Source organism: Papio anubis, chromosome X (assembly GCF_008728515.1).
Source record: "Papio anubis isolate 15944 chromosome X, Panubis1.0, whole genome shotgun sequence".
Lineage (NCBI taxonomy): Eukaryota > Metazoa > Chordata > Mammalia > Primates > Cercopithecidae > Papio > Papio anubis.
In genome coordinates this window covers 67,162,154-67,188,688 of record NC_044996.1, presented here as the reverse complement: position 1 = coordinate 67,188,688, position 26,535 = coordinate 67,162,154, and the positions used below count along the sequence as shown (strand labels likewise).

The window sequence follows — 26,535 nt, the reverse complement described above, 5'->3', positions numbered from 1 at the left end:
GAGCCTGCTACTAATTTCCACACATGAAACCTTTCTGATGCCTCACATTTGGACTTGTGACACTATTCTATGAGAATCTGTTGAATTTTTTGTTTCAGAAACAGCCGAAAATGTATATTGTGTAATATATGCCCCAATTATCCAGTAAAAAATTCAATCTTTGCCCTATATTAAAAATATAATTTATTGTGAAATGATACATGTATACATTGTGAAATGATTACCACAGTCAAGCTAATTGGTGTATTCATTTCTTCACCTTTATGTTTGTACATTTGTGGTGAGAACACTTAAGTTCTACTTTCTTAGCAAATTTCAAATATACAATACAGTATTATTAACTATAGTCACCATGCTGTACATTAGATCATTTCACAATATATACATATATCAAAACGTGTATACCATAAATATGTATAATTTTGTCAGTTGTATCTCAGTAAAACTGGAAGGATATAAATATAGTTTCACTGTTACTAGCTGTTGCCTTCAACAATTATCAGTGATGAGGCAGTAGATCTATTGTGTGTGTGTGTGTTTTTTTTTAAAATATACTTTAAGTTCTGGGATACATGTGCAGAATGTGCAGGTTTGTTACATAGGTATACACGTGCCATGGTGGTTTGCTGCACCCATCAACCTGTCATCTACATTAGGTATTTCTCCTAATGCTCTCCCTCCCCTAGCCCCCCACCCCCCGACAGGCCCCAGTGTGTGATGTTCCCCTCCCTGTGTCCATGTGTTCTCATTGTTCAACTCCCACTTATGAGTGAAAACGTATGGTGTTTGGTTTTCTGTTCTTGTGTGTGTTTGCTGAGAATGATGGTTTCCAGCTTCATCCATGTCCCTGCAAAGGACATAAACTCATCCTTTTTTATGGCTGCACAGTATTCTATGGTGTATACGTGCCACATTTTCTTTATCCAGTCTATCGTTGATGGGAATTTGGGTTGGTTCCAAGTGTTTGCTATTGTGAACAGTGCCACAATAAACATACGTGTACACGTGTTTTTATGATAGAATGATTTATAATCCTTTGGGTACAATTTTGTTTGTCAGTTATATCTTAGTAAGGCTGGAAGAAATAAATATAGTTTCACTGTTACTAGCTGTTGCCTTCAACAATTGTCAGTGATGGGGCAGTAGATCTATTGTGTTTTTAAATTTATTTTTATTTTTATTTTTTTAGAGACAGGGTCTCACCATGTCCCTGAGTTCAGTGGCGCAATGATAGCTCACTGCATCCTTGAAATATTAGGCCCAAGCAATCCTCACCTCAGCCTCCTGAGTAGCTGGGAAAACAGGCACATGCCATCACACCTGGCTAATTTTTCTTTTCCTATTCTTCTTGAAGGGCTGAATGGAGATCATGCCAGTTATTTTTGTCTAACTCATGCTACCAATGGAACAAATGAATAAACCAATTGAAATCTGGAGGATTTTTAAAAATCAAAATAGTTGATCCAGTAGAGTCAAAGGATCTATTAATCTTACTTACACACATGGTAAATTACAATTCATCACTTTTCCTCAATTTCCGCATGCATTTGGGCACACAATGTTAGTGATTTTTTATCTCAGAATATCTTCCTGATCACAGCCACCTCCTCTTTATTCCCACGACCCACTGTTATCATTCTCTTGCAGACTATTCTAATGAGTCATCCTGACACCCGGCTCTTCCGTCTACTCCAATACCTATTGAGGTAGAAATAACCACATTGGTTCCTTCTTCTGCTTATGCATTATGGGAAGGGGGTCATTTAGCATAGTAACACACCACAGATACGTAAGAGTGAAGCCATTAAGTAGGTATCCCCAGCCTGCACCATATGTGGCTGTGACAAGGTAGAGCTTGGGACCCTGAGCATAGCTCAGAGGATAGGAAAAAAATTACAGGTAACACTCATAGTGCCTACTATGCAACAGGCTCTCTTCTGTTAATCTCATAATAACCTGTAAGTAATTATCCTTTTTTATTTTTATAGACGAAGACATTGATGAGGAAACTGAAGTGCCGAGAGATAGAACGATGTCCAAGGTCATATTTGGAAAGGCTTGGATTGCACCTCTGAATTGGTACACACCAAAAAATGTTTGTGAACTAGTAAATAGTAAGATTCTATTCTTTCTCATCATAATGAACTGTATCTGCCTGCCCTACCAGTGGCAGAGTTTCACCCCAAAATTAAATACATATAGGAGCCCTGATCATGTCAGTCCTTTAAAACTGTTGCCTATAAAATACAATCTGACCTCTTCAGTATAACATATGAGTTCACCTCCCCAAAATACAAAATACTCTTCTCTTGCTTCATCTCCTGTCATTCTACCTCCCTTCTCACCTCTCACTCTATTCTTCAATCACAATGAACTTCCCGCTATCCTCAGACTCTGGCCTACTGCACGTATCATTTCTTTTTCTAAAATGCCCTAACTCAGCGGTCCCCAACCATTTTGGCACGAAGGACCAGTTTTGGGGAAGACAATTTTTCCACAGACGGGAAGCAGGGCAGGGATGGTTTCAGGATGAAACTGTTTCACCTCTGATCGTTAGGGATCAGTTAGATTCTCATAAGGAGCACACAACCTAGATCCCACACATGCCAGTTCACAACAGGGTTTGTGCTCCTATGTGAATCTAATGCAGCTGCTGGTCTGACAGGTGGCAGAGCTCAGGCACTAATGCTTGCTTGCCCGCCACTCACCTCCTGTTGTGCTGCCCAGTTTCTAACAGGCCGTGGACAGGTACAGGTCCGTGATCCAGTGGTTGGGGACCCCTGCCCTAACCTCTCTGTGCTACTACCACACCCCTTTTCTTCCAACAAATTTATATTCTTCCTTTAAAATCCAGATGTAGTGTTACTTTGACTGCTAATACTTTGGCAAAACTACTTTTTCCCTCTGTGGAACCCACAGTACTGTTCATAAAGTACTTACTTCGTTGGATTCTAAGTTTTCTGATTTTGTTTCTGTCTTCTAGACAGTGAACAACTTGAGTGCAGGGACCCTGCCATTCATCCCTGTGTCCTCAGCACATGACAATGCCTGACTCATTGCCATGCATCACCTGCATAACCCTGTTCCTCTGGCCACAGTAGACTCGACCTAGGGTGGGGACAGGTCCCTGACCCACTTTGAAGTTGAGATCCATCATGAGTTTTAAATTTTCTCTATGGCTGATCTGTACTATGAAACCTCTTTAGCTATAGGCAGCCATATTTTCCACTAGGTGGACAGTAGAGCAGAGAAAATCTGTTTGTAAAGAAAAAAACAGTGATGAGAGACACAGAACGGCCAGGTGAACCTAGAATTGGTTTCTGACGCTTTCTAACTCTAATGATGCTGGAGGTCCAGTATCATTCCTGACCTGGGGGTTTGTGATACACTCTTGTATCCTTATAATCGAATCCCCTGCTTTGATGTTCAGAAAACACCACTGGATTTCTGACACTTGCACACAAAATACACACTTCTGGGAAATGTCATTTATTAGAACCTCTGAAAATGCCTCTACCTGTTTGAGTGCAGGCACATGATCACCTGCACCAAGTGTAGCAAGCGCATGAGCAAGTGCCCCACCTGCCGGCAGTATGTGGTGCGAGTCGTGCACACGTTCAAATCCTGGAAACAAGGAACTCCCAACAGGGAACTTGCCCCTAAACTTGATCCCTAACATTTCAAAGCACAGAAGGGACTAGAAAATTACTCTTCAAAGGCTAAAATTGTTTTTAAAAAGTATTTTCACAACTGGGGACAGAAAGATTCATCCAAAATCGTAGAAACATTGGTCCATACTATACTCCTGTCTGCATGTGGACACACTGAATTTCTTGGGTTCTGCCAGGATTTATTACATGTCCCCTATCACTCACTGTTGAAGTCAGGCTGTTTACAACATGTGGTCATCAGATACTGCTCTTTGCAGGACACTTAGCCGGTTTTCTTTTTTTCCTTTCATCATTTTTTTCTAACTTAAACTACTCAGATGTTTAAAACGTATGTTCTTTTTGGATGAAATCACTGTTCACAAGTGGCCAACGTGAAACATGCTGATCGATGGTCTCTCTTATTATTCATGCATATCTATATGTGTATGTCTGTGAATGCATTTCTGTACTAGGCAAATTTACATTTATACTGATTAGGAAGGGTCATAGAAGGTTCAGGTCCAAAGCTCCATACAGAAGGGACAGTAAAACACCAGCACCATTTATTGAGGAAGGTATCCTTTTCCCTATGTATATTCTTGGCACCTTTGTCAAAAAATCAGTTGGCTGTAAATATGTGGTTTTATTTCTGGCTTTCCTGTTCTTTTCTATTAGTCTATGTGTCTTTTTCTATCAATGCCGTATGTTTTGGTTGCTATAACTTGATACAGTATATTTTGAAGTCAGGTAGTATGATGCCTCCAGCTTTGTTCTTCTGTTCAGGATTGCTTTGCCTATTGAGGGTCTTTTGTGTTTCCATATGGATTTGAGGATTGTTATTTCTATTTCTGTGAAGAATATTACCTCTGATCATCAGGCATCAGTTAGATTTGCATTTTGATAAGGATTGCACGGAATCCTCTTTGGGCAGTCTTCTTATTTTAATGATGTTCATTCTTCTGATCTATGAGCCTGGAATGTCTCCATTAGTTTGCATCCTCTTCACTTTGTTTCATTAGAGTTTTTTAGTTTTCCTTGGAGAGGGCTTTCAACTCCTTAGTTAAGTTTATTCCCAGGTACCTTTTTGTAGCTATTTTAAATGGGATTGCTTTTTTTTCAAAATTTTGGTAAGTACTTAGTAGATGTATATATTTATGGGGAATATGAGGTGTTTTGATATGGGCATGCAATGCATAATAATTGCATAATGGAGAAAGGGGTATCCTTCCCCTCAGGCATTTTTCCTTTGTTTTACAAACAATCCAATTATACTCCTTGAGTTATTTTTAAATGTACAATTAAATTTTATTGACTATAGCTCTCTCGCACGGCCCCGCCTTGGGCACAGGATAGATTTATGGCCGCAACTACATGTGCTTTCTGCTCACACTGGGTATAGCAGAGAGGTAAACCAATATTTCATTTTCAAGATGGAAAATCAGTCAGACTAGGTTTTGCCTAGTACCACAGGCCTTTGTGAATCCATCATCTCCCCATACAACTAGTTCATGAAAACAACCTATGAGTGCAACACTTAAAGAAAGATTAAGGAAAACAAGTTCTTCATTTAATTCCTGTTACAATGTGATAAAACATCTTAAAGTAGAGAATGAAGAAAACAATAAGAACTTCTCAGAGAAACCAACATCTTCCACAGAGGAAAACTGTTTGGAATTTCAAGAAAATTTTAAACACATAGTCAAGTGAATTTGAAAAAAGCACATATTTGAAAAACACCTTCAAGAATATCCATGTGAGTGAATCTCAGTCACTTGATTCTGTGTCACGTAGTGTTCTTCAAAATGAGTCTGTGAATTAGAATCTTCCTAAACAAGAATTAAATGAAGAAAAAGCAAATTTGGTGAAGCAGGTTCAGGAGAAAGAAGACCTTCGTTGGAGGCGAAATCTTGTCCAAATGTATAGATGAAAGAATGTTGATCAGTCTCAGTTACAGATGTTAATAAAGAAATGGAGAAGCTGTAGCCAGCTGTTGATTTATGAGTTATAGTCAGCTATGTCTGAAGAGAACAAGAAACTAAACCTACTCAACTGATAGACCACTATGGGTTAGATAATAAATTGCTACACTATAACAGAAGTGAAGAAGAATTTATAGGTGTTTAATTCCTAATCATTTCTCCAGATTATCTTTGAGAATAACAACTTAATTAAAAGATACTTATACATTTTAAATGGAAGATAGAAACAATTAGGGCTCAGAGGAAGGTATCCTGATGAACATCAATTTAGGACACTCTACTATATAAATATAAATTAAGTTGTAAAATGAAAATGTAGTATTTGGATAGATTTGCCAAAGAAAATTTGACATTTAATGGAATGTGAAAAATATTTAAATCATGTTGAAAAAATCATTTGGGCAATTCTCTAAACCAGTTTTAATACATTGCTTTGTGTTTTTTTGTGGCAAAAAGATTTATTTTAAATGCCAAAAATTGTCCAATCTGGTGAATGTCTAAATTTCAAGTGGTCTAAAAATGCCTGCCTCTCTCCTAAGTATATAAACCTTTTTTCCATCAATTTACTACATATTTCCATCTGATGGTCTAGCAGGTAATTAAACTCCTATGTCCAAATTTTTAAAAAATAAACATAAATTATTATTGACTCTAGTCACCCTGTTGTGCTATCAAATACTAGGTCTTATTCATTCTATTTTTTCTCCCCACACCCCCACTACTCTTCCCAGTCTCTGGTACCCACTACCCTTCCCAGTCTCTGGTAACCATCCTTCTACTCTCTATGTCCATGAGTTCAATTGTTTTCATTTTTAGATTTCATAAATAAGTGAGAACATATGATGTTTGTCTTTCTGTGTCTGGCTAATTACAGTTAACACAATGACTTCAATTCCGTCTATGTTGCTGCAAATGACAGGATTTCATTCTTTTTATGGCTGAATAATATTCTGTTGTGTACCACATTTTCTTTATCCATTTATCTGCTGATGGACACTTAGGTTGACTCCATATCATGGCTATTGTGAATAGTGCTAAAATAAACATAGGAGTACAGATATCTCTTCAATATATTGATTACCAGGTTTTTGGATATATACTCAGCAGTGGGATTGCTGAATCATATGGTAGCTCTATTTCTACTTTTTTGAGGAACCTCCAAATTGTTCTCCATAGTGGTTGTACTAATTTACATTCCCACCAACAGTATACGAGTGTTTCCTTTACTCCACATCCTTGCTAGCATTTGTTTGTTCATTTGTTTGTTTTCTTTTGTTTTATTATACTTTAAGTTCTGGGATACATGTGCAGAACGTGCAGGTTTGTTACGTAGGTATACATGTGTCATGGTGGTTTGCTGCACCCATCAACCCGTCATCTATATTAGGTATTTTTCGTAATGCTATCCCTCCCTTAGCCTCCCACTGACAGGCCCCAGTGTGTGATGTTCCCCTCCCTGTGTCCATGTGTTCTCATTGTTCAACTCCCACTTATGAGTGAGAACATACGGTGTTTGGTTTTCTGTTCCTGTGTTAGTTTGCTGAGAATGATGGTCAGGAAACAACAGATGCTAGAGAGGATGTGGAGAAATAGGGACACTTTTACACTGTTGGTGGGAGTGTAAATTAGTTCAACCATTGTGGAAGACAGTGTGGCGATTCCTCAAGGATCTAGAACCAGAAATACCATTTGATCCAGCAATCCCATTACTGGGTATATACCCAAAGGATTATAAATCATTCTACTATAAAGACACATGCACATGTATGTTTATTGCAGCACTATTCACAATAGCAAAGACTTGGAACCAACTCAAATGCCCATCAATGATAGACTGGATGAAGAAAATATGGTACATACATACCATGGAATACTATGCAGTCATAAAAGAGGATGAGTTTATGTCCTTTTCAGGGACATGGATGAAGCTGGAAACCATCATTTTTTCTGATTTATTTGTATTATTTATCTGTGTTCTTTTGCATCTCACTGAGCTTCTCTAATATCATTTTGCATTTTTTCAGGCATTTTATGGATTTCTTTCTCAGTGGAATCTATTGCTAGAGAATTATTATGTTCTTTGGAGGTGTCATAGTTACTTGTTTTTTCCTTTTTCTTGTGCTCTTATGTTGATATTTTATGTCGGATGTAGCAGTCACTTCTTTTATGGATAGGATTTTGTAGGTAAAAACTGTTTCTTGTAGATGTATCTATAGTTCTGGTTGGATTGGGTGATTTTCCATTGATTCTGGGTGCATGTTTTTCTGTAGTCTCTGGATGATTTATTTGACTGTAATCAGTGTTAAATGGTGTCTGTGAGTTCTTCAGTGGCTTAGGCTGAAACTGTTAGTGGAGGCTGTGGTAAGGCCTTACTGGAGACAGGGATGCCAGATAGGCTGATCCTTGGGCCCTACTGGTGGCAGCAGTGGGCCAAACATGCCAGTTGTTGGGCCCCCATGGAGGCGTATGTGAGATCTGGTAGTAGTGGGTTGATGCAGGTTGATCCTTGGGCCTCCAGGTATCTTATTCATGTGCCAGCAGTGGAGTGGTAACAGTAAGTCAAGTGTGTCTTTAGGTCCCTGGATGGTGTGTGTAGCATCGACAATGGTGGTGGCAGTAACTGTGGCAGGTCAGCTCTTGGCCCTTCAGGTGGTGGTACGCACAGACATCAACAGTGGCAGCTGAAAACTGGGTGGGCCAATCCCCAGGTTACCAGGTAGTTTATGCAAGTAGATGCTGGCAGTGGTGGTGGTAGCAGGCCAGGTAGGCATGTCCTCAGACCCCCAGCAGGAGTGTCTGGATGCCATTGGCAGCAGGTGAGGCAATCCAATCCCCAGAACCCCCAACGACATATATGGGGACTGGAGGATATGGTGCCAGGCAGGGCTGGCCTATCCTCAGGCTCCTAATGGTGCACACAGATGCAGGCTGTGGCAGGTGTGGATGGTTGATCTCCAGAATCTCAGCTGATGTGCATAGGCACCAGCAGGCTGGACTGGTTTGTCCTCAGGTTTCTGAAAGGGGTGGGTGGACACTGATAGCATTGAGCTGGTGGGTCGATCCCCAGGCCCCTTGTCCACATGCGTGGGCACTCATGGGTATGGTGCTGGACTGTTAGCTGTAACTCTTAGCAAATCATTTCAATCTTTATAGTTATCAGTTTCCTTTTTTGTTAAACAAGAATAATGATAGTACCTACTTCATAGAATGTTTGTAAGACTGAATACGTCAAAATCCATGTGAAGCACTCAGCAAAGTACCTGGCATGTAGAATAGAACTCAAGAAAAGATAGCATTACTGTTTGCATGATTAAGGACAGAGCCAGGATTAGGAGCCAGGTTTTCTAATTACCAGGTCACTCTTCTCTCCACCATGACTGTAACAGCAGCTGTGCTGGAGAATTTTTAGTGAACTTGAACCGAGATTTTCTAGTATAATCAGACTAGAGTCCTTCTCATTACTTGTTGTTAGTGGTTTTAGATACTTAAACCTGCAAGCTGAAAAGTGACATCTATAAGAGTACATTCAAAGAGGCAATGAAGTCTAAATATTCAGATTTAATCCCAAGAGAAATGACCCATCATTATCTCCACGTGACACTTTATCAAACAAGCTTTCCAAATACCTGAAATTTGGTCATGAGACACAGGAAATTTAGGAGGTATGTGAAATTCAATATTTTATTGTGAGAAAAGCATCTGTTATGGATTCCATCACTATATTTATTAACAGGCTTTTTGCCCATATTCTAATAGTGTGATTAGTGCTATACAGGCTGAAATGGAAATACTACAAATCTCTGTGGCAAATGGGACTTGTCTTGGAAAAAAAAAAAAAAAAAGATCCAAGCAGTTGCAGTAGCTACCAGCATGGGAGGTCTAATTAAAGGAAGCTTGTGTCAGAGCTACTTGACTGGTAATTCTATTTGTGGTTTAAAAAAAATTGCTTGGATGTATAACAGAAATGTGTTGTATATTTGAATAGAGTTTTGTAAAAAGAGTAATTAACTTGCTTCTCTCTTCATGTTGCAGTCCAGATCCAAAGAACATTTTCCAGGTATTCTCTAGAAAGGCCTCAACCTGTGAATGGAAGGTCCTCTGAAAATTATCTCAGTGCCATTACAGTGATAGGCACTCTCTCCTTATTTCTCCTTCATATATCAAAATACTTGTCTGAATGATTCATGTTGATGTTACATACACAAATGATAATGCTTTTACAGCAGTAACAACAATACCTTTAAAAAGCATTGAAAGAATTCAGATTTATGTATACGCATGGTATTTGGGAAAGTGCCTGGAATCTAGTATGCACTATAAGTTATTGTTAAATAAATAAAATAGGCAATTAATGTCATGGAAAAAAATCCACAATGTATGGTTAAACCAAAAAGCATGTTATGAAAGTGGCATGTATGTGGAATCCCACATTGTGTAAAAGAGAGCTAGAGACATCGATGTGCATATATGTATGTGTGTGTACACAGAAGGGTAATAATAGTTAGCTGTGAATTTAGGAAATTTATGAACAGTCTTTTTTCTTTCTACTTTTGAATTTTCTACATTTTTTGAAATATTCCTTTACCACCATTTATAATATAACTTCTCCCTAAATGTAAAACTGTTGTTTGGTGTGTTCTTTCAGATATTTTTCTCCACATATGCATGTGTATACAAACACACACACACACACACACACACACACACACACACATACACTGAGTATAAGGGTATAGGATCTTTTTAAATGTTTTCTAAAGACATAAGTTGGCTCACATCATAGTTCTGTAACTGGCTTATTTCAACAACTATATCTTAGACATCATAAAATAAAAGCACATAGGAATGTTCTTCTCTCTTATTTATTGCTGCATAGCGTTCCATGGTATGGAATCCATTTATCCAACAATGATTAATGAATATTTAGGTTGTTTTCAGTTTTATTGTTCTTGTAAGTAATGATTCAACAAACATCTCATACATATATCTCTGTTCACATGCATATCTCTGGTAGGTAGAGTCTTAGTGGTTGAATTACTGGTTTAAAGGGGATATACACTTTACATTTTGATAGACTGCCAAATGGTACTTTACAAAAGCTGATTCCCACTCATTGATACTAGATATTACTTTTTAAATGTCTGCCAATCTAATGAGCTAAAAAATATGGTATCATATTGTTATACTATGCATTTCCCTCCTTATACATCGAAGCATATATTCACGGCCAGTTTTGAGTTACCTTTTCTGTGATTTCTAAGTTTATGCCCTTGCCACTATTATAACTTGAAAAAAATTCTTTTTATATTTTCATATTAATACTTCATTACACATATTGAAAATCTTTTTTTCATTCTAGATTTTAACTTTCATGGTGTGATTCATTACCTAGAAATTTTAAATTTTGATGTAGACAGTTCACTTAATATTTTCTTTTATGGCTCTGGACTTTGCATCTTGTTTAGAAGAGCCTTTCTCAATTCATTAGTAGGAAAATATGTCCCTTATGTTGCTAAAACACCTGTGATGGTTAATATCGAGTGTCAACTTGATCCGATTGAAGGATGCAAAGTATTCTTCCTGGGTGTGTCTGTGAGAGTGTTGCCAAAGGAGATTAACATTTGAGTCAGCGGACTGGGAGTGACAGACCCACCCTCAGTCTAGGTGGGCACCATCTAATCAGCTGCCAGCATGGCTAGAATAAAGCAGGCAGAAGAAAGTGGAATGAGGAGACTCGCTGAGTCTTCGGGCCTTCATCTTTCTCCTGTGCTGGATGCTTCCTGCCCTCGAACATCAGATTCCAAGTTCTTCAGCTTTTGGGCTCTTGCACTTACACCCGTGAATTGTGTCTCTTGGACCTTTTGGCCACAGACCAAAGGCTGCACTGTCGGCTTCCCTGCTTTTGAGGTTTTGGGACTCTGACTGGCTTCCTTGCTCCTCAGCCTGCAGATGGCCTATTGTGGAATTTCACCTTGTGATCGTGTGAATCAATTTTCCTAATAAACTCCCCTTCATATACATATACATATATACTAAGAGTTCTGTTCCTTTATAGAACCCTGATTAATACAATACCTTTATAGATTTTTTTTTTTTTTTTAAAAACCTTTAGCTCTTTAATTGACCTGAAATTTATTTGGGGGATTTATGTGAGATAGAAATCTACCATAATTTTCATATATGAATATCCAATTTTCGTCATGCCATTTCTTTCTTATCATCTTCTTTCTTTCTTATCTTTCATATTACCATTATCTATTCTTCTATTCTCTCTACTTCTTATCTGTTTCTCTACTCTATTCAATGTTCTTTCTATTCTTGTCTATTCTTTCTTTCTTATCATGTTCTTTCTAATTACTTTAACTTTCTTTCTTTCGTTTCTCATACTCTCTTCTTGTCTGCCTTCCTTCCTTACTTTATTTATTTTTTTTTGTTTTTTTGCTCTTTGATATACATTTGAGAATGGAGTCTTGCTCTAGTCCCCCAGGCATGCACAGTGCAGATGGCGCGATGCTCAGCTCACTGCAAGGTCTGCCTCCTGGGTTCACTACCATTATCACTGTCCTCAGCCATCCCGAGTAGCTGGGTACTATCAGGCGCCCTTTACTTCATTTTTTAACCATGCCTTCAGCATAATTTTTCGTACTTTTTAGTAGAGACTGATAGTTTCCACCATGTTAGCCAGGATGGTCTCGATCTCCTGATCTCATGATCCGCCTCGTGAGCCTCCCAAAGTGCTGGGATTACAGGTGTGAGCCACCGCACCTGGCCTCATATACTGTTTCTTAAACTTTTCTTTTATAATAATTTGCTGTTGATGTATAGGAACAAAATTAATGTTATATGTTGATCCTGTAGCTAATAACCTTGCTAAACTCTCTTACTAATAATTTATCCATAATTCTTTTCAGTTTTCTATGTTGGTAATTATATAGTCTGTGATCAATGACAGTTTTATTTTTCCTTTTCAATCCTATATATTTAAATTATTTATCTTGTCTTACTGAACTGCCAAGGACCTCCAATACAATGCTAAACAGAAGTGGTGATACTAGACATACTTCTAATTTTCCTGACTGTGAAACAGGAAAGGTTAAAACAGTTCACCATTAGGTGTATGTTTGTTGTAGGTTTTATTAAGTTAAGGGAGTTGACTTCTATTTCTAGTTTGCCAAGGAGCTTTTATCATGAATGGGTCTAGAATTTTGACCAAAGCTTTTTCTGCATCTATTTATTGATTGCCTATTATGGGCTAAGCACTAATCATGCTTTTCCCTCCTTTCATCTATTAATGTAATAAACTATAATAGGTTTTTAAATGTTAAACCATTCTTAAATTTATCCTGGTGACATAGATGCTCTGGGTTCATTGTAAGCCTGTGTGTGTTGCCAGTGTGTAGCATAGCTGCTGGCATAATATAGGCAAAATGTTTTACTCATGTTCCTTATTATTTTACTTAATAAATGATATCTTTTATTACTGTATTTGTAATATTTCTAGTAGCAGAATACTATAAAACACGTTTTAAATAAATTTGTGTTAAAATAAGGCAGAAATGTTCAACCAATCCCAAGATAAGGGTTATTATGTGACATGAAAGTAGCCAATACTGAGTATTCTTTGCTCCCAGTTGCAGTTTCCTTTGGGGATATGAAAAATGTTTCTAGATCCATTGTAATATATTAGCACAAAGCTCTTGTATTGTTTGTTCCTGGAAAAAGTTTTTACAGTCCGTAACTGCTGTTTTCCAAATTAGTCCCCCTAAGCAAATTAAAGAAAGCCAATCAAAATGACAATGTACATACTTTAATGTTAAATGCAAAAAAATCAGAATAAAAAATTATTAGTATATATCTCCTAATTTTGTTCACATACATATAAGCAAAGAAAAAATACTTGATGGAAATGAGGCTCATAGGAAACATATTAAAGTAGTAAACTCAAGGTAGGATTTGAAGTGATTTTTATTTTGTTAATTAGAAAATATTTAATTGACAAATGATTATATATACTTATGGGGTACAGTGTGATGTTTTGATATGTGTACACATTATACAGTGTTGAAATCAAACTGACTCCTGTATTTGTCACCTCATCTTAACTTTTCTTTTGTGGTATGTATTAGTCCATTCTCATGTTGCTACAAAGATACTACGCAAGACTGGGTAATTATAAAGGAAAGAGGCTTAACTGACTCACAGTTTAGCATGACTGGGGAGGCCTCAGGAAACTCACAATGGTGGTGAAAGGGGAAGCACACACGTCCTTCTTTACAGGGCTGCAGGAAGGAGAATGAATGACTGCCCAGTGAACAGGGAATCCCTTTATCGGATCTCGTGAGAACTAACTCATTATCAGGAGAACAGGATGAGGGAAACTGCCCCCATGATTCAATTATCTCTGTGGGGACACAGCCAAACCATATCATGGTGCCAGCATTTAAAATCTATTCTCTTAGCAATTTTGAAATATTCATTATGTTATTAATACAGTTGTCGCCATTCTGTGCATTAGATCTCAAGAACTTAGTCCTCCTATCTAACTGAAATTTTGTATCCTCTCACCAACATGTCTCCATTCCCCTCTCACCCACCTCCCGAGGCCCTGGCAGCCACCATTCTACTCTTTTACTTCTATGAGTTTGACTTCTTTTGATTCCACATATAAGTGGAATCATGCAATATTTGTCTTTCTGTGCCTGGCTCATTTCACTTAGCATAATGTCCTCCAGGTTCATACATGTTGTTGAAAATGGCAAAATTTCCTCTGTTTTAAGGCCAAATAATATTCCACTGTACATATATACCACGTTATCTTTATCCACTCATCCATTGATAGACACATTTTGCCAATACTTTTTATATTTAACATATATTAAAGATAAGTCTTTAATTTTATCATTGTAAAAACATACATTTTAAATTTTCCTATATTGAGTTAATGCTTTTAATTTAAATTTTATGTATATTTTAATGTGAAGGGTTATGTGTTTAAGTCTCTTGGAACTACTGTCTATTAATATACAATAGGACACCATGTGTGAAAGTTTTCTGAAATCCCTATATGATCACTCACTGGGTAAGTAACAGGCCTACACCAGAACCAGTGTTTCAAAAGTCATATTTTCCCAAGATAATTTTAAATGCCATGGCTAACCTACAAATCCAGAAATCAGCCCACTCTACAAACAAGGAATTGGGAGGGTGAAAATGATACATAATGCTAGATCTCTTCATATCTGTTCTTCTTCCCTATGCCCTCTTCTCAATCTACACACTCTCCTGGGGTAATTGCATCCTCTCCCATGGCTTCAAGTATCATCTCTTTGCTCAGGACTCATATTTTACTGCCTATGGAACATCTCCACTTAAATGTCCCTGGGGAGCACTCACACTTAACTCATCCAAAATCGAAAGCAACATCTCACAGCTTCCTACTCTTATTTTCTCTTCCTTCAGTTACTCCTTATTTCTTAATAAATGACACACACATGAAGCCAACCTATTGACCAGAACCAGAAACCTAGGAATCATCCCATCATTCTTTGTATCTTTCACTACCCTGTATCAATTTTTAGTAACCAATCTTTGTGATTTCTACTTCTGAAATTTCTCTTGAATATATCTCCCTATTTCTATCCCAACTCTCTGGTCCAAGACATTATCATCACTCAGCTGGACCCCTAGAATAGCTTGCTAACTGGTCTGCTTTGCTTGCCTTCACTTTTAGTTCCCTATAATCCTTTTAACACAGTACAATCAGAACAATCTTTCTTAAAAATATGTAAATATTATCACATCTTTTCTCTACTAAAAATATTTTAATGTCTTTTCAATCACTACCCCACCTAGGGTACCCCACTACAGTACCCTAGGTACCTTACCCCACTGCAGCCTATGCTCCAATCATTTAGAATTATTTGCAGTTCATTGAAGATGCTATGCTCTCTCTTGCCTCTGTGCATTTGCACATGCTATTCCTACTTTCTTGAATGCCCTTCTCTGCCTGGATATCTCCTACATAGACACTCACAGGTTAGCCAGGCATGGTGACTCACACCTGTAATCCTAATGCTTTGAGAGGCTAAGGCAGGAGGATTGTGTGAAGCTAGCAGTTTGAGATCAGCCTGAGCAACGTAGTGGGGCCCTGTCTCTACAAAAAATTAAAATTAAAAAAATTAGCTGAGCATGATGGAATGTGCCTGTAGTCCTAGCTACTCAGGAGGCTGAGGTGGGGAGATTGCGTGAGCCCAGGGGTTTGAGGTTATAGTGAACTATGATTGCACCACTGCACTCCAGCCTAGGCAACAGAATAAGACCTTGTCTCAAAAACAAACAAGCAAACAAACAAAACCAAAACAACAACAAAAACAAAACCTCTCAAGCATCACCTCTTCCAAAAGCCTTCCTTGTTACCCCCAGTCCAGGTTAACTGCCAAATTAGGATACATTCTCCATACCTCCATTACATTGCTTAACATTGGCACTGCCTAGTTTTACAGGTTACTCTAACAGACTGGTGAGCTATTTGAGAGCAGAAACTGTGTCTCGGTCAACTCAGAGTTTCAGAATTTTGTTCTTTTAAGTCTTTGGTTATGCACGTTTTACAATAATATATCTGCTCTTCTCAGCAAAGCTTCAGTTTCAGGTTTTTTCACTATCTTGCATCCTACAATTTTCCTTCTATGGCAACACAAAATCAGTTAAAAATTACCATTCTCTGAAAAATGTTGCTCAGAACTCAGAATACCTAAGTTTGTCTCCTTTCTTGGAATGAGAAAGAGAAAATATCTACAAGCAATGAGAACAAACCCAAATTCCTATGTCAGTAAATGACTTTGTGATAGAATAGAGATGCCACTTAAGGAAAATAAACTGCTACTATGGAAAAAGCCTTGAGAGGTTCTCAGTTTTGACTTCTTTATTTTCCTATAGCAGGTCAAAATTCTCTATTATTTTCTCTAAAGCGCAAAACACATTTAGTAGTAATTAAATTGTGCATTCAGAATTCAGTTCAAAATTGAGTAATTATAATAAAATAAAAAATATTTTGTTAAATTAAAATGGTATGAATAGAAATGAAATTTATTTATGCTATATGGGGCCTGGATTTGAAACATCTAGCATAAAGGTTTTTGATTAAGACATCTTAGAATTATAGGGATAATAAAAATATTCTTTTTCAGATAAGGAACGTTTTCAGGATTTGTGTGGTGGCAAAAAAATATGACATACATCTACAGTTTGGAAAAATACAGGATTCTAACTCACACATTTTGTCAGCTAGGAAATGTCTACTTATTCTACTTCCTGTTTCTGCTGTATCGTTAAGACTGAAAGGCTTTAAGAAGAAGACAGCTGCTAAAATTGAACATCAAAGTGCTTCCAAATTCCACTTGGAGCTTTCAGCATGGACCTAAGTTAATGAGTCAAGGACAGGATGTTACAAATGCTGCTCTCATTCTTCTTTAACATGCTCAGAGGTAGATATAAAATACCTGCTGAAATAGGAGTTTTATTTTCTGGACAATCTCAATCTGAGAGCAGGAAAGAGGTCAGGGGAAATATCGAACAATTAAATAAATGAGATCAATAGAAAAAGCACAACAAGCAAAAGAAACTTCCTAGAATGGCAAGCGTGTGTGTGTTTAAAAAACAGAGTTAACTTTTATTAATTAGATTTTATCATTTACTAAGACTAGTTAATAATTAGCTAATAGCTAACACCCACAAAGCAGATACTCTGGAACAGGCATTGTTTTAGGTGCTTTATATACATTAGTTCAGCCAAGAATGCAGGCACTATTAATCCTCATTTTTACAGATGAGGAAACTGAGTCACAGAGAGGTTAAATAAATTAACCAATATCACACAAAGCCAAGGTGTAAACCCAAGCAATCTGATTCCAAAGCTTCGGCAATTAAAACGCATGGGACTTTGGTTATTTGGATTATGTAAAAGCAATAAACAAATCTGAATGCATACTAGCGAAATTCCCTGCTCCCTTTCCCCTACTAACTTTGCATTGTCTCTTTCATTTGATGGTAGTTTAGGGGGTTAAACTAAAAAAGAGCAGTAGCCAAATGTTTGATTTTGATGCAAATCTCTCACTTATTTAAAGTACAAATACTGGACAATTTTAGTAGCTCAATTTCTGTAGAATTTTTTATCCAACAACTTGAGAGTAGAAATGCCATGATAGGCCATCTATAACCTCACCATGGCAGAGTTTTCTTATTTGACCTCCATTAAGAGAAAGTAACATATTTCATATTTAGAATCTTCCAGTCTAATAATGTAGTCTGCTGAGAAATAGTTTCATAGACATAGTTTTCACTAGCACAGAGAAGTGCAGAGTTTACTACACCATCAGATAAATGAATGCCTGGTCTAATATTTCAACAAAATTAAATGAATCTCATCTTAAGCAGGCCATTTTGCCCAGGAAAACTGGGCCCTGACAGGAAAGCTGGATCAATCAGGCCCAAGTTGCTTGCTAAGGAGACTGGATTATATCCAAGATGTGAAAGACAGATTACATTCTTCCTCACCTAATGCAAGAGATATGGCCCTGTTCAATTCTTAAAAGACACTAGGCAGTTAGCAAAAAATAAAATTTGAGCTAGGTGGCACGGCTCAAGCTTAATTGGTGATGTCAAAGCAATTGTGTGAAGATCATGTGTTTCAAATGGCTCTAAATTTTAATCAGATATACTGTGGCAATAAAATGTAGCCATTGCTGCCAGTGTATCCTTGAAAGTGTATTGTCTCAGTATGCAACTCAAATTATTTATTCTGCCTGATTTAATTGTATAGCCTGATTGACAACACGAAGTGCAAACAGTCCATTCTAGTGCCTTTTGACTGGAATACCTGCGTGCAGGTTCATAAGCACTGCCAGAACAGTGATAAATGGCTACATAATCTTCTTCTGACACGTATAGCAGCACAGTGTGAAGTGTCGTTTAGCAGAGAAAACAGGGAGTGTTAATGATAAGCCAAGAACATGTGCTGGAAAAAAATGCTAACAACAGGTGCAAACAATTTTCTGGGTGGAAAATCAAATATAGTTGTAATAATACGTGATGGAACAGCAGACGTTTCCCAGACCAAGTATGACTTACATCACTAATATTTATTTTTTTGAGTCACTTTTATTGACCCACAAAACGTTGCTTTGTTTGGAGTTTAATCAAAACAGAAGCAATCAAAGTATAACACAAAATGACATTTTATTAAAATATATTTTACTTCTGCACATGATTTGCTAGCAGAGTAAATGTTAATGTCATTATATTCTTGCTTGATAAGGCTGTGAACTTTTCTTTTATGAGCAGGTGCTGAAAAAGGTCATATTTACACACTGACATTTTTCCAACTATAAAATACATATTTTAAATTTTTCATAAAATATTCTTTTTTTGCATATTTCAAATGAATTGGTGTTCTTTTTATGTTTTATAGTTTTTTTCTTTCTAACTTTTAGGTTCAGGAATACATGTGCAGGTATGTTATATAGGTAAATTGCATGTCATGGGGGCTTGGTTTACAGATTATTTCACCACCCTGGTAATAAGCATAGTACCTGATAGGTAGATTTTTGATCCTCACCCTTCTTCCGCACATCACCCTCAAGTAGGCCCCAGTGACTGTTGTTCCGTTCTTTGTGTCTATGTGTACTCAGTGTTTAGGCTTTAAGTGAGAACACGTAGTATTTGGTTTTCTATTCCTGTGTTAGTTTGCTTAGAATAATGGCCTTCTCCTGTGTCCATGTTGTTGCAAAGGGCATGATTTCATCCTTTCTATGGGTGCATAATATTCCAGGATATATATATACCACATTTTCTTTATCCAGTCTACCACTGATGGGCATTTAGGTTGATTCCATGTCTTTGGTATTGTGATTAGTGCTGTAAAGAATATATGTGTGCATGAGTCTTTGCGACAGACTTATGTTCCTTTGATTACATACCCAGTAATGGGATTGCTGGGTTAAATGGTAGTTTTGTTATTATGTATTTGAGGAATTGCCACGCTGTTTTCCACAATGGCTGAGCTGACTTATGCTCCCACCAACAGTGTCAAAGTCTTCCTTTTTCTCCACGACCTTGCCAGCCCCTGTTATTTTTTGACTTTTAAATAATTGACATTCTGATGGGTGTGAGATGGTATTACTTTGTGGTTTTGATTTGCATTTCTCTAATGATCAGTGATATTGTTTTTTGATATACTTGTTGTCCAATGTATGTCTTCTTTTGAAAAGTGTCTGTCCATGTCCTTTGTGCATTTTTAATGGGGTTATTGTCTTTTTAAAATTTTTTATATTTTCATAGGTTATTGGGGAACAGATGGTGTTTGGTTACATGAATAAGTTCTTTCGTGGTGATTTGTGAGATTTTGTTGCACCCATTACCCGAGCAGTATATACACTGGACTCAATTTATAGTATTTTATCCCTTAATCCCTTCCCATCCTTTCCCCCTGAGTCCCCAAAGTCCATTGTGTCGTTGTTATGCCTTTGCCTCCTCATAGCTTAGCTCCCACTTATGAGTGAGAACATGTGATGTTTGGTTTTCCATTCCTGAGTTACTTCACTTAGAACAATAGTCTCCAATCTCATCCAGGTTGGTGTGAATGCCATTAATTTATTCCTTTTTTATGGTTGAGCAATATCCCGTCACATATATCACAATTTCTTTATACACTCATTGATTGATGGGCATTTGTGTTGGTTCCACACTTTTGCAATTGCGAATTGTGTTGCTATAAACATGTGTGAAAGTATCTTTTTTGTGTAATGACTTATTTTTCTCTGGGTAGATACCCGGTAGTAGGATTGCTGGATCAAATGGTAGTTCTACTTTTAGTTCTTTAAGGTACCTCCACACTGCTTTCCATAGTGGCTGTACTAGTTTACACTCCCATCAACAGTGTAGACGTGTTCCCTGATCACTGTGTCCATACCCACATCTATATTTTTGTTATTTTTTGGATTATGGCCGTTCTTGTAGGAGTAAGGTGGTATTGCATTGTGGTTTTGATGTGCACTTCCCTAGTCATTAGTGATGTTGAGCATTTTTTCATATGCTTGTTGGTCATTTGTCTATCTTCTTTTGAGAATTCTCTATTCATGTCCTTAACCCACTTTTTGATAGGATTGTTTGTTTTTTCCTTGCTAATTTACTTTAGTTAGTTGTAGATTATGGATATTACGTTTTTTGTCAGATGTATAGATTGTGAAGATTTTCCTCTCACGCTGTGGGCTGTCTTTTACTCTGCTGACTGTTGCTTTTATTTATCTTTGTTTTTATTGCATTTGCTTTTGGGTTCTTGATCATGAAATCCTTGCCTAAGCCAATGTCTAGAGGGTTTTTCTGATGCTATCTTCTAGAGTTTTTATAGTTCCTGGTCTTAGATTTAAGTCCTTGATCCATCTTGAGTTGATTTTTGTGTATGGTGGGAGATGAGGATTCAGTTTTATTCTCCTAAATGTGGCTAGCCAATTTTCCCAGCACCGTTTGTTGAATAGAGTATCCTTTCCCCACTTTATGTTTTTGTTTGCTTTGTCAAAGATCAGTTGGCTGTAAGTATTTGGGTTTATGTCTAGGTTCTCTATTCTGCTCCATTGGTCTATGTGCCTATTTTTATATCAGTACCATGCTGTTTTTGTGACTATGGTCTTATAGTATAGTTTGAAATCAGGTGATGTGATGCCTCCAGATTTGTTCTTTTTGCTTAGTCTTGCTTTGGCTATGTGGGCTCTTATTTGGTTCCATATGAATTTTAGGATTGTTTTTTCTAGTTCTGTGAAGAATGTTGGTGATATTTTGATGACGATTGCATTGAATTTGTAGATTGCTTTTGGCAGTATGGTCATTTTCACAATATTGATTCTACTGATCCATGAGCATGGAATGTATTTCCATTTGTTTGTGTCATCTGTTATTTCTTTTAGCAGTGTTTTGTAGTTTTCTTTGTAGAGGTCTTTCATCTCCTTGGTTAGGTATATTTCTAAGTGTTTTTTTTTTTTTTTTTTTTTTTGCAGCTATTGTAAAAGAGGTTGAGTTCTCAATTTGATTCTCCGCTTGGTCACTGTTGATGTATAGAAGAGTTACTGATTTGTGTACATTAATTTTGTATCTGGAAACTTTGTCAAATTATTTTATCAGTTCTAGGAGCTTTTTGGAGGGGTCTTTAGGTTTTTCTAGGTATACAATTGTAATATCAGCAAAGAGTGAAAGTTTGACTTCCTCTTTACCAATTTGGATGCCCTTTATTTCTTTCTCTTGTCTGATTGCTCTGACTAGGATTTCTGGTACTATGTTGAAGAGAAGTGGTGAGAGTGGGCATCCTTGTGTTGTTGCAGTTCTCAGAGGGAATGCTTCAACTCTTCCCCATTCAATATTATGTTTTTTGTGGATTTGTCATAGATGGCTTTTACTACATTGAGTTGTGTCCCTTGTATGCCGATTTTGCTGAGTTGTAATCATAAAGGGATGCTGGATTCTGTTGAATGCTTTTTCTGCATCTATTGAGATGATCATGTGATTTTTGCTTTTAATTCTATGTGGTGCATCACATTTATTGACTTGCGTATGTTAAACCATCCCTGCATCCCTGATATGAAAACCAGTTGATCATGGTGGATTATCTTTTTGATATGTTGTTGGATTCAGTTGGCTAGTATTTTGTTAAGGATTTTTACATCTATGTTCATCGGGGATATTGGTCTGTAGTTCTCCTTTTTGGCTATGTCTTTTCCTGGTTTTGGTATTAGGGTAACACTGGCTTCATAGAATGATTTAGGGAGGATTCTCTCTTTCTCTATCTTGTGGAATAGTGTCAGTAGGATTGGAACCAATTTTCTTTGAATGTCTGGTAGAATTTAGCTGTGAATCCAGCTGGTCCTAGAATTTTTTGTTGGTAATTATTTTATTACTGTTTCAATCTTGCTGCTTATTATTGGTTTGTTCAGGGTATCTAATTCCTTCTGATTTAAGCTAGGAAGGTTGTAAATCTTTCCAGGAATTTATTCATCTCCTCTAGGCTTTCTAGTTTATGTGCATAAAGGTGTTGATAGTAGCCTTGAATGATCTTTTGTATCTCAGTGCTGTCAGTTGTATTATCTCCTGTTTCATTTCTTAATGAGGTTATTTGGATTTTCTCTCTTCTTGGTTAATCTTGCTAATAATGATCTATCAATTTTATTTAATCCTTTCCAAGATCCAGCTTTTTGTTTCATTTATCTTTTGTATTGTTGTTTTTTTGTTTCAATTTCATTTAGTTCTGCTCTGATCTTGGTTATTTCCTTTCTTCTGCTGGGATTGGATTTCATTTGTTCTTGTTTCTCTAGTTCCTTGAGGTGTGACCTTAGATAGCATGTGCTTTTCAGACTTTTTGATGTAGGCATTTAGGGTTATGAACTTTCCTGTTAGCACTGCCTTTGCTGTATCCCAGAGGTTTTGATAGGTTGTGTCACTATTGTCATTCAGTTCAAAGAATTTTTAAAATTTTCATCTTCATTTAATTGTTGACCCAATAATTATTCAGGAGCAGGTTATTTATTTTCCATGCATTTGTGTGGTTTTGAAGGTTCCTTTTGGAGTTGATTTCTGGTTTTATTCCACTGTGGTCTGAGAGAGTGCCTGATATAATTTCAATTTTCTTAAATTTATTGAGGCTTGTTTTGTGGCCTATCATATGGTCTATCTTGGAGAATTTTTTTTTTTTTTTTTTTTTTTGCGTTGATGAATAGAATGTATATTCTGCATTTGTTGGGTAGAACGCTCTGTAAATATCTGTTATGTTCATTTCTTCTAGGGTATAGTTTAAGTCCAGTGATTCTTTGTTGACTTTCTGTCTTGATTATCTGTCTAGTGCCATCAATGGGGTATAGAAGTCCCCCAGTATTATTGTGTTTCTGTCTATCTCATTTCTTAGGTCTAGTAGTGATTTTTTAAATAAATTTGAGATCTCCAGTGTTAGGTGTATATACATTATTGTGATATTTTGCTGCTGGATGAGGTCTTTTATCATTATGTAATATCCCTCTTTTTCTTTTTTAATTGCTGTTGCTTTAAAGTTTGTTTCTCCTGGTAAAAGAATAGCTACTCCTCCTTGCTTTTGGGCTTTTGGTGTCCCTTTGCCTGGAATGTCTTTTTCCACCCCTTTACCTTAAGTTTGTGTGAGTCTTTATGTGTTAGCTGAGTCTCTTGAAGGAAGCAGATAGTTGGTTCATGAATTCTTATTCATTCTGCAATTGTGTATCTTCTAAGTGAAGCATTTAGGACATTTACATTCAACATTAGTATTGAGATGTGAGGTACTATTTCATTCATCCTGCTATTTGTTGCCTGTATACCTTGTTTTTTGGGTGTGTTTTTTTATTTGTATTTTTGTTTTATAGGTCCTGTAAGATTTATGCTTGAAAGAGGTTCCATTTTAATGTGTTTCCAAGATTTGTTTCAAGATTTAGAGCTCCTTTTAGCAGTTCTTTTAGTGCTTGCTTGGTAGTGGCAAATTCTCTCTGCATTTGTTTGATAAAGACTGTATCTTTCCTTCATTTATAAAACATAGTTTCACTGGATACAAAATTCTTGGCTGAAATTTTTTTTTTTTTTTTTTTTTAAAGGAAGCTGAAGATAGGGCCCCAATGCCTTCTAGACCGTAATGTTTCTTTTGAGAAATCTGCTGCTAATTTGATAGGATTTTCTTTATAGGTTACCTGGTGCTTTTGTCTCACATCTCTTAAGATTCTTTCCTTCATCTTAACTTTAGATAACCTGATGACAAGGTGCCTATGTGATGATCTTTTTGTGATGAATTTCCCAGCTGTTCTTTGAGCTTCTTGTATTTGGATGTATAGGTCTCTAGCAATACCAGCGAAGTTTTCCTCGATTATTTCCCCAAATATGTTTTCCAAACTTTTAGATTTCTCTTTTTCCTCAGGAACACCAATTATTCTTAGGTTTGGTGGTTTACTATAATCCCAGATTTTTGGAGGCTTTGTTCATATTTTCTTATTCTTTTTTCTCTGTCTTTGATTGGATTAATTCAAACACCTTGTCTTCAAGCTCTGAAGTTCTTTCTTCTGCTTGTTCAATTCTATTACTGAGAATTTTCAGAGCGTTTTGCATTTCTAAAAGTGTGTCCTTTGTTTCTTGAAGTTTTTATTGCTTTTTAAATTTATGCTATCTATTTCACTTAAGATTTCCCCCCTCATTTCTTGTATCATTTTTTTTAATTTCCTTAATTTGGGCTTCACTTTTCTCTGGTGCCTCCTTGATTATCTTGATAACTGACCTTCTGAATTCTTTTTCAGGTAAATCAGGGATTTTTTTTTTTTTGCTTGGATCCTTTGCTTGTGAGCTAGCATGATATTTTGGGGGAGTTAAAGAACCTTGTTTTGTCATATTACCAGGGTTGGTTTTCTGGTTCCTTCTCATTTGGGTAAACTCTGTCAGAGGAAAGGGATAGGGCTTAAGGCTGTTGTTCAGATTCTTTTGTCTGATGGGGTGTTCCCTTGATATAGTACTCTTCTCCTTTTCCTAGGGATACGGTTTCCTGAGAGCTGAGTTGTAGTGATTGTTATCTCTATTCAGGATCTAGCCACCCAGCAGGTCTACCAGGCCCTGGACTGGTACTGGTGGTGGTCTGCACAGAGTCCTGTGATGTGAACTGTTGTGGGTCTCTCCGCTGTAGATACCAGCACTTGCTCCAGTGGAGGTGGCAGGGAGGTGAAATTGACTCTGTGAGGGTCATTAGTTTTGGTTGTTTAATCCACTATTTTTGTGTTTGTTGGCCTCCTGCTGGGAGGTGGCACTTTCAGGAGACCATCAGCTGTGGTACTATGGGGAGGATTAGATGGTAGACAGAGCCCTAAAACTCTCAAGAGTATATGCCTTTTGTCTTCAGCTACCAGAGTGGGTAGGGAAGGACCATCAGGTGGGGGCAATGATAGGCATGTCTGAGCTCAGACTCTCCCTGGGCAGGTCTTGGTGTGGCTGCTGTGGGGGATGGGGGTGCGGTTCTGAGGTCAATGGAGTTATGTTTCTGGGAGGATTATGGCTGCCTCAGCTGTGTCATGCAGGTTGTCAGAGAACTGGGGGAAAACTGACAGTCACAGGTCTCACCCAGCTCCCACAAGATCCAGAAGGCCAGTCTCACTCTCACCATGCTTCCCCCCAACAGCACCAAGTCTGTTTCCAGGCAGTGGGCAAACAGGGCTGAGAACTTGCCCCAGGCTACCTGCCTTCCAGTGACAAAAGCAAGTAGGGCTTTGTGCTTCTCTGCCAGTGGAGTCTGCACATTGGATTCATGCCTTCCCCCAAGTTCTGGCCAGAAGACTTCTCGTATGGTTGGAATTGTTACAAAGTTCAGTTGGAGGTTTCCTTCTCCTTGTAGCCTTTTCCCAGTTCCACTGGCAGCCCTCCCTAGGTAGCTCTGTGAGACAAGTCAGACATGGCTTCCCTGGGAACTCAGAGATCCCAGAGGGCTTTTCCTGCTGGTTTCTCTACCCACTGTATTTCACTTAGCTGTCTAAATTGACTTAGATCCAGGTAAGGTCAGAATCTTCTCCCATAATCTAGACCTTCAGGTTCCCCAGTGAGGGTGTGTGTTCAGGGGCAGATAATCCCCCTTTCTTATTTCCATAGTTTGGGCACTCACAGTATTTGGGTTATCTCTCAGGTCCTGCAGGAGCAATCCACTTCCTTCAGAGAGTCTGTGGGTTCTCTCGGCTTTCCTGAATTATTCCTGCAGTAGTCCTAGAGCAAAAGTTCATGATGTGAGACTCCATAAGCTGCTCTTTGCATCTGAGTAGGAGCTGCAATCTAGTCCTGCCTCCTGTCTGTCATGATCTTCAGGACTCTATTGTCTTGTGTATTAAAGTTCCTTATAGATTATT

General features: G+C 37.5%; 1 protein-coding gene and 1 pseudogene across 1 annotated transcript in view; both read left to right on the top strand.

The window, feature by feature from the left end:
* CHM (CHM Rab escort protein) overlaps nt 1–2,198 on the top strand; it is a 193,641-nt gene extending 191,443 nt beyond the window's left edge. Inside the window, exon 15 of the mRNA XM_017953980.3 lies at nt 1,989–2,198. Within this exon, the coding sequence (XP_017809469.1) occupies nt 1,989–2,075 (87 nt within the window). The 3' untranslated portion in view covers nt 2,076–2,198. The remainder of the gene's footprint in view (nt 1–1,988) is intronic.
* Nucleotides 2,199–4,059: 1,861 nt separating this feature from the next.
* On the top strand, nt 4,060–6,318 carry LOC101004097 (annotated as a pseudogene).
* The last annotated feature ends 20,217 nt before the right edge of the window (nt 6,319–26,535 follow it).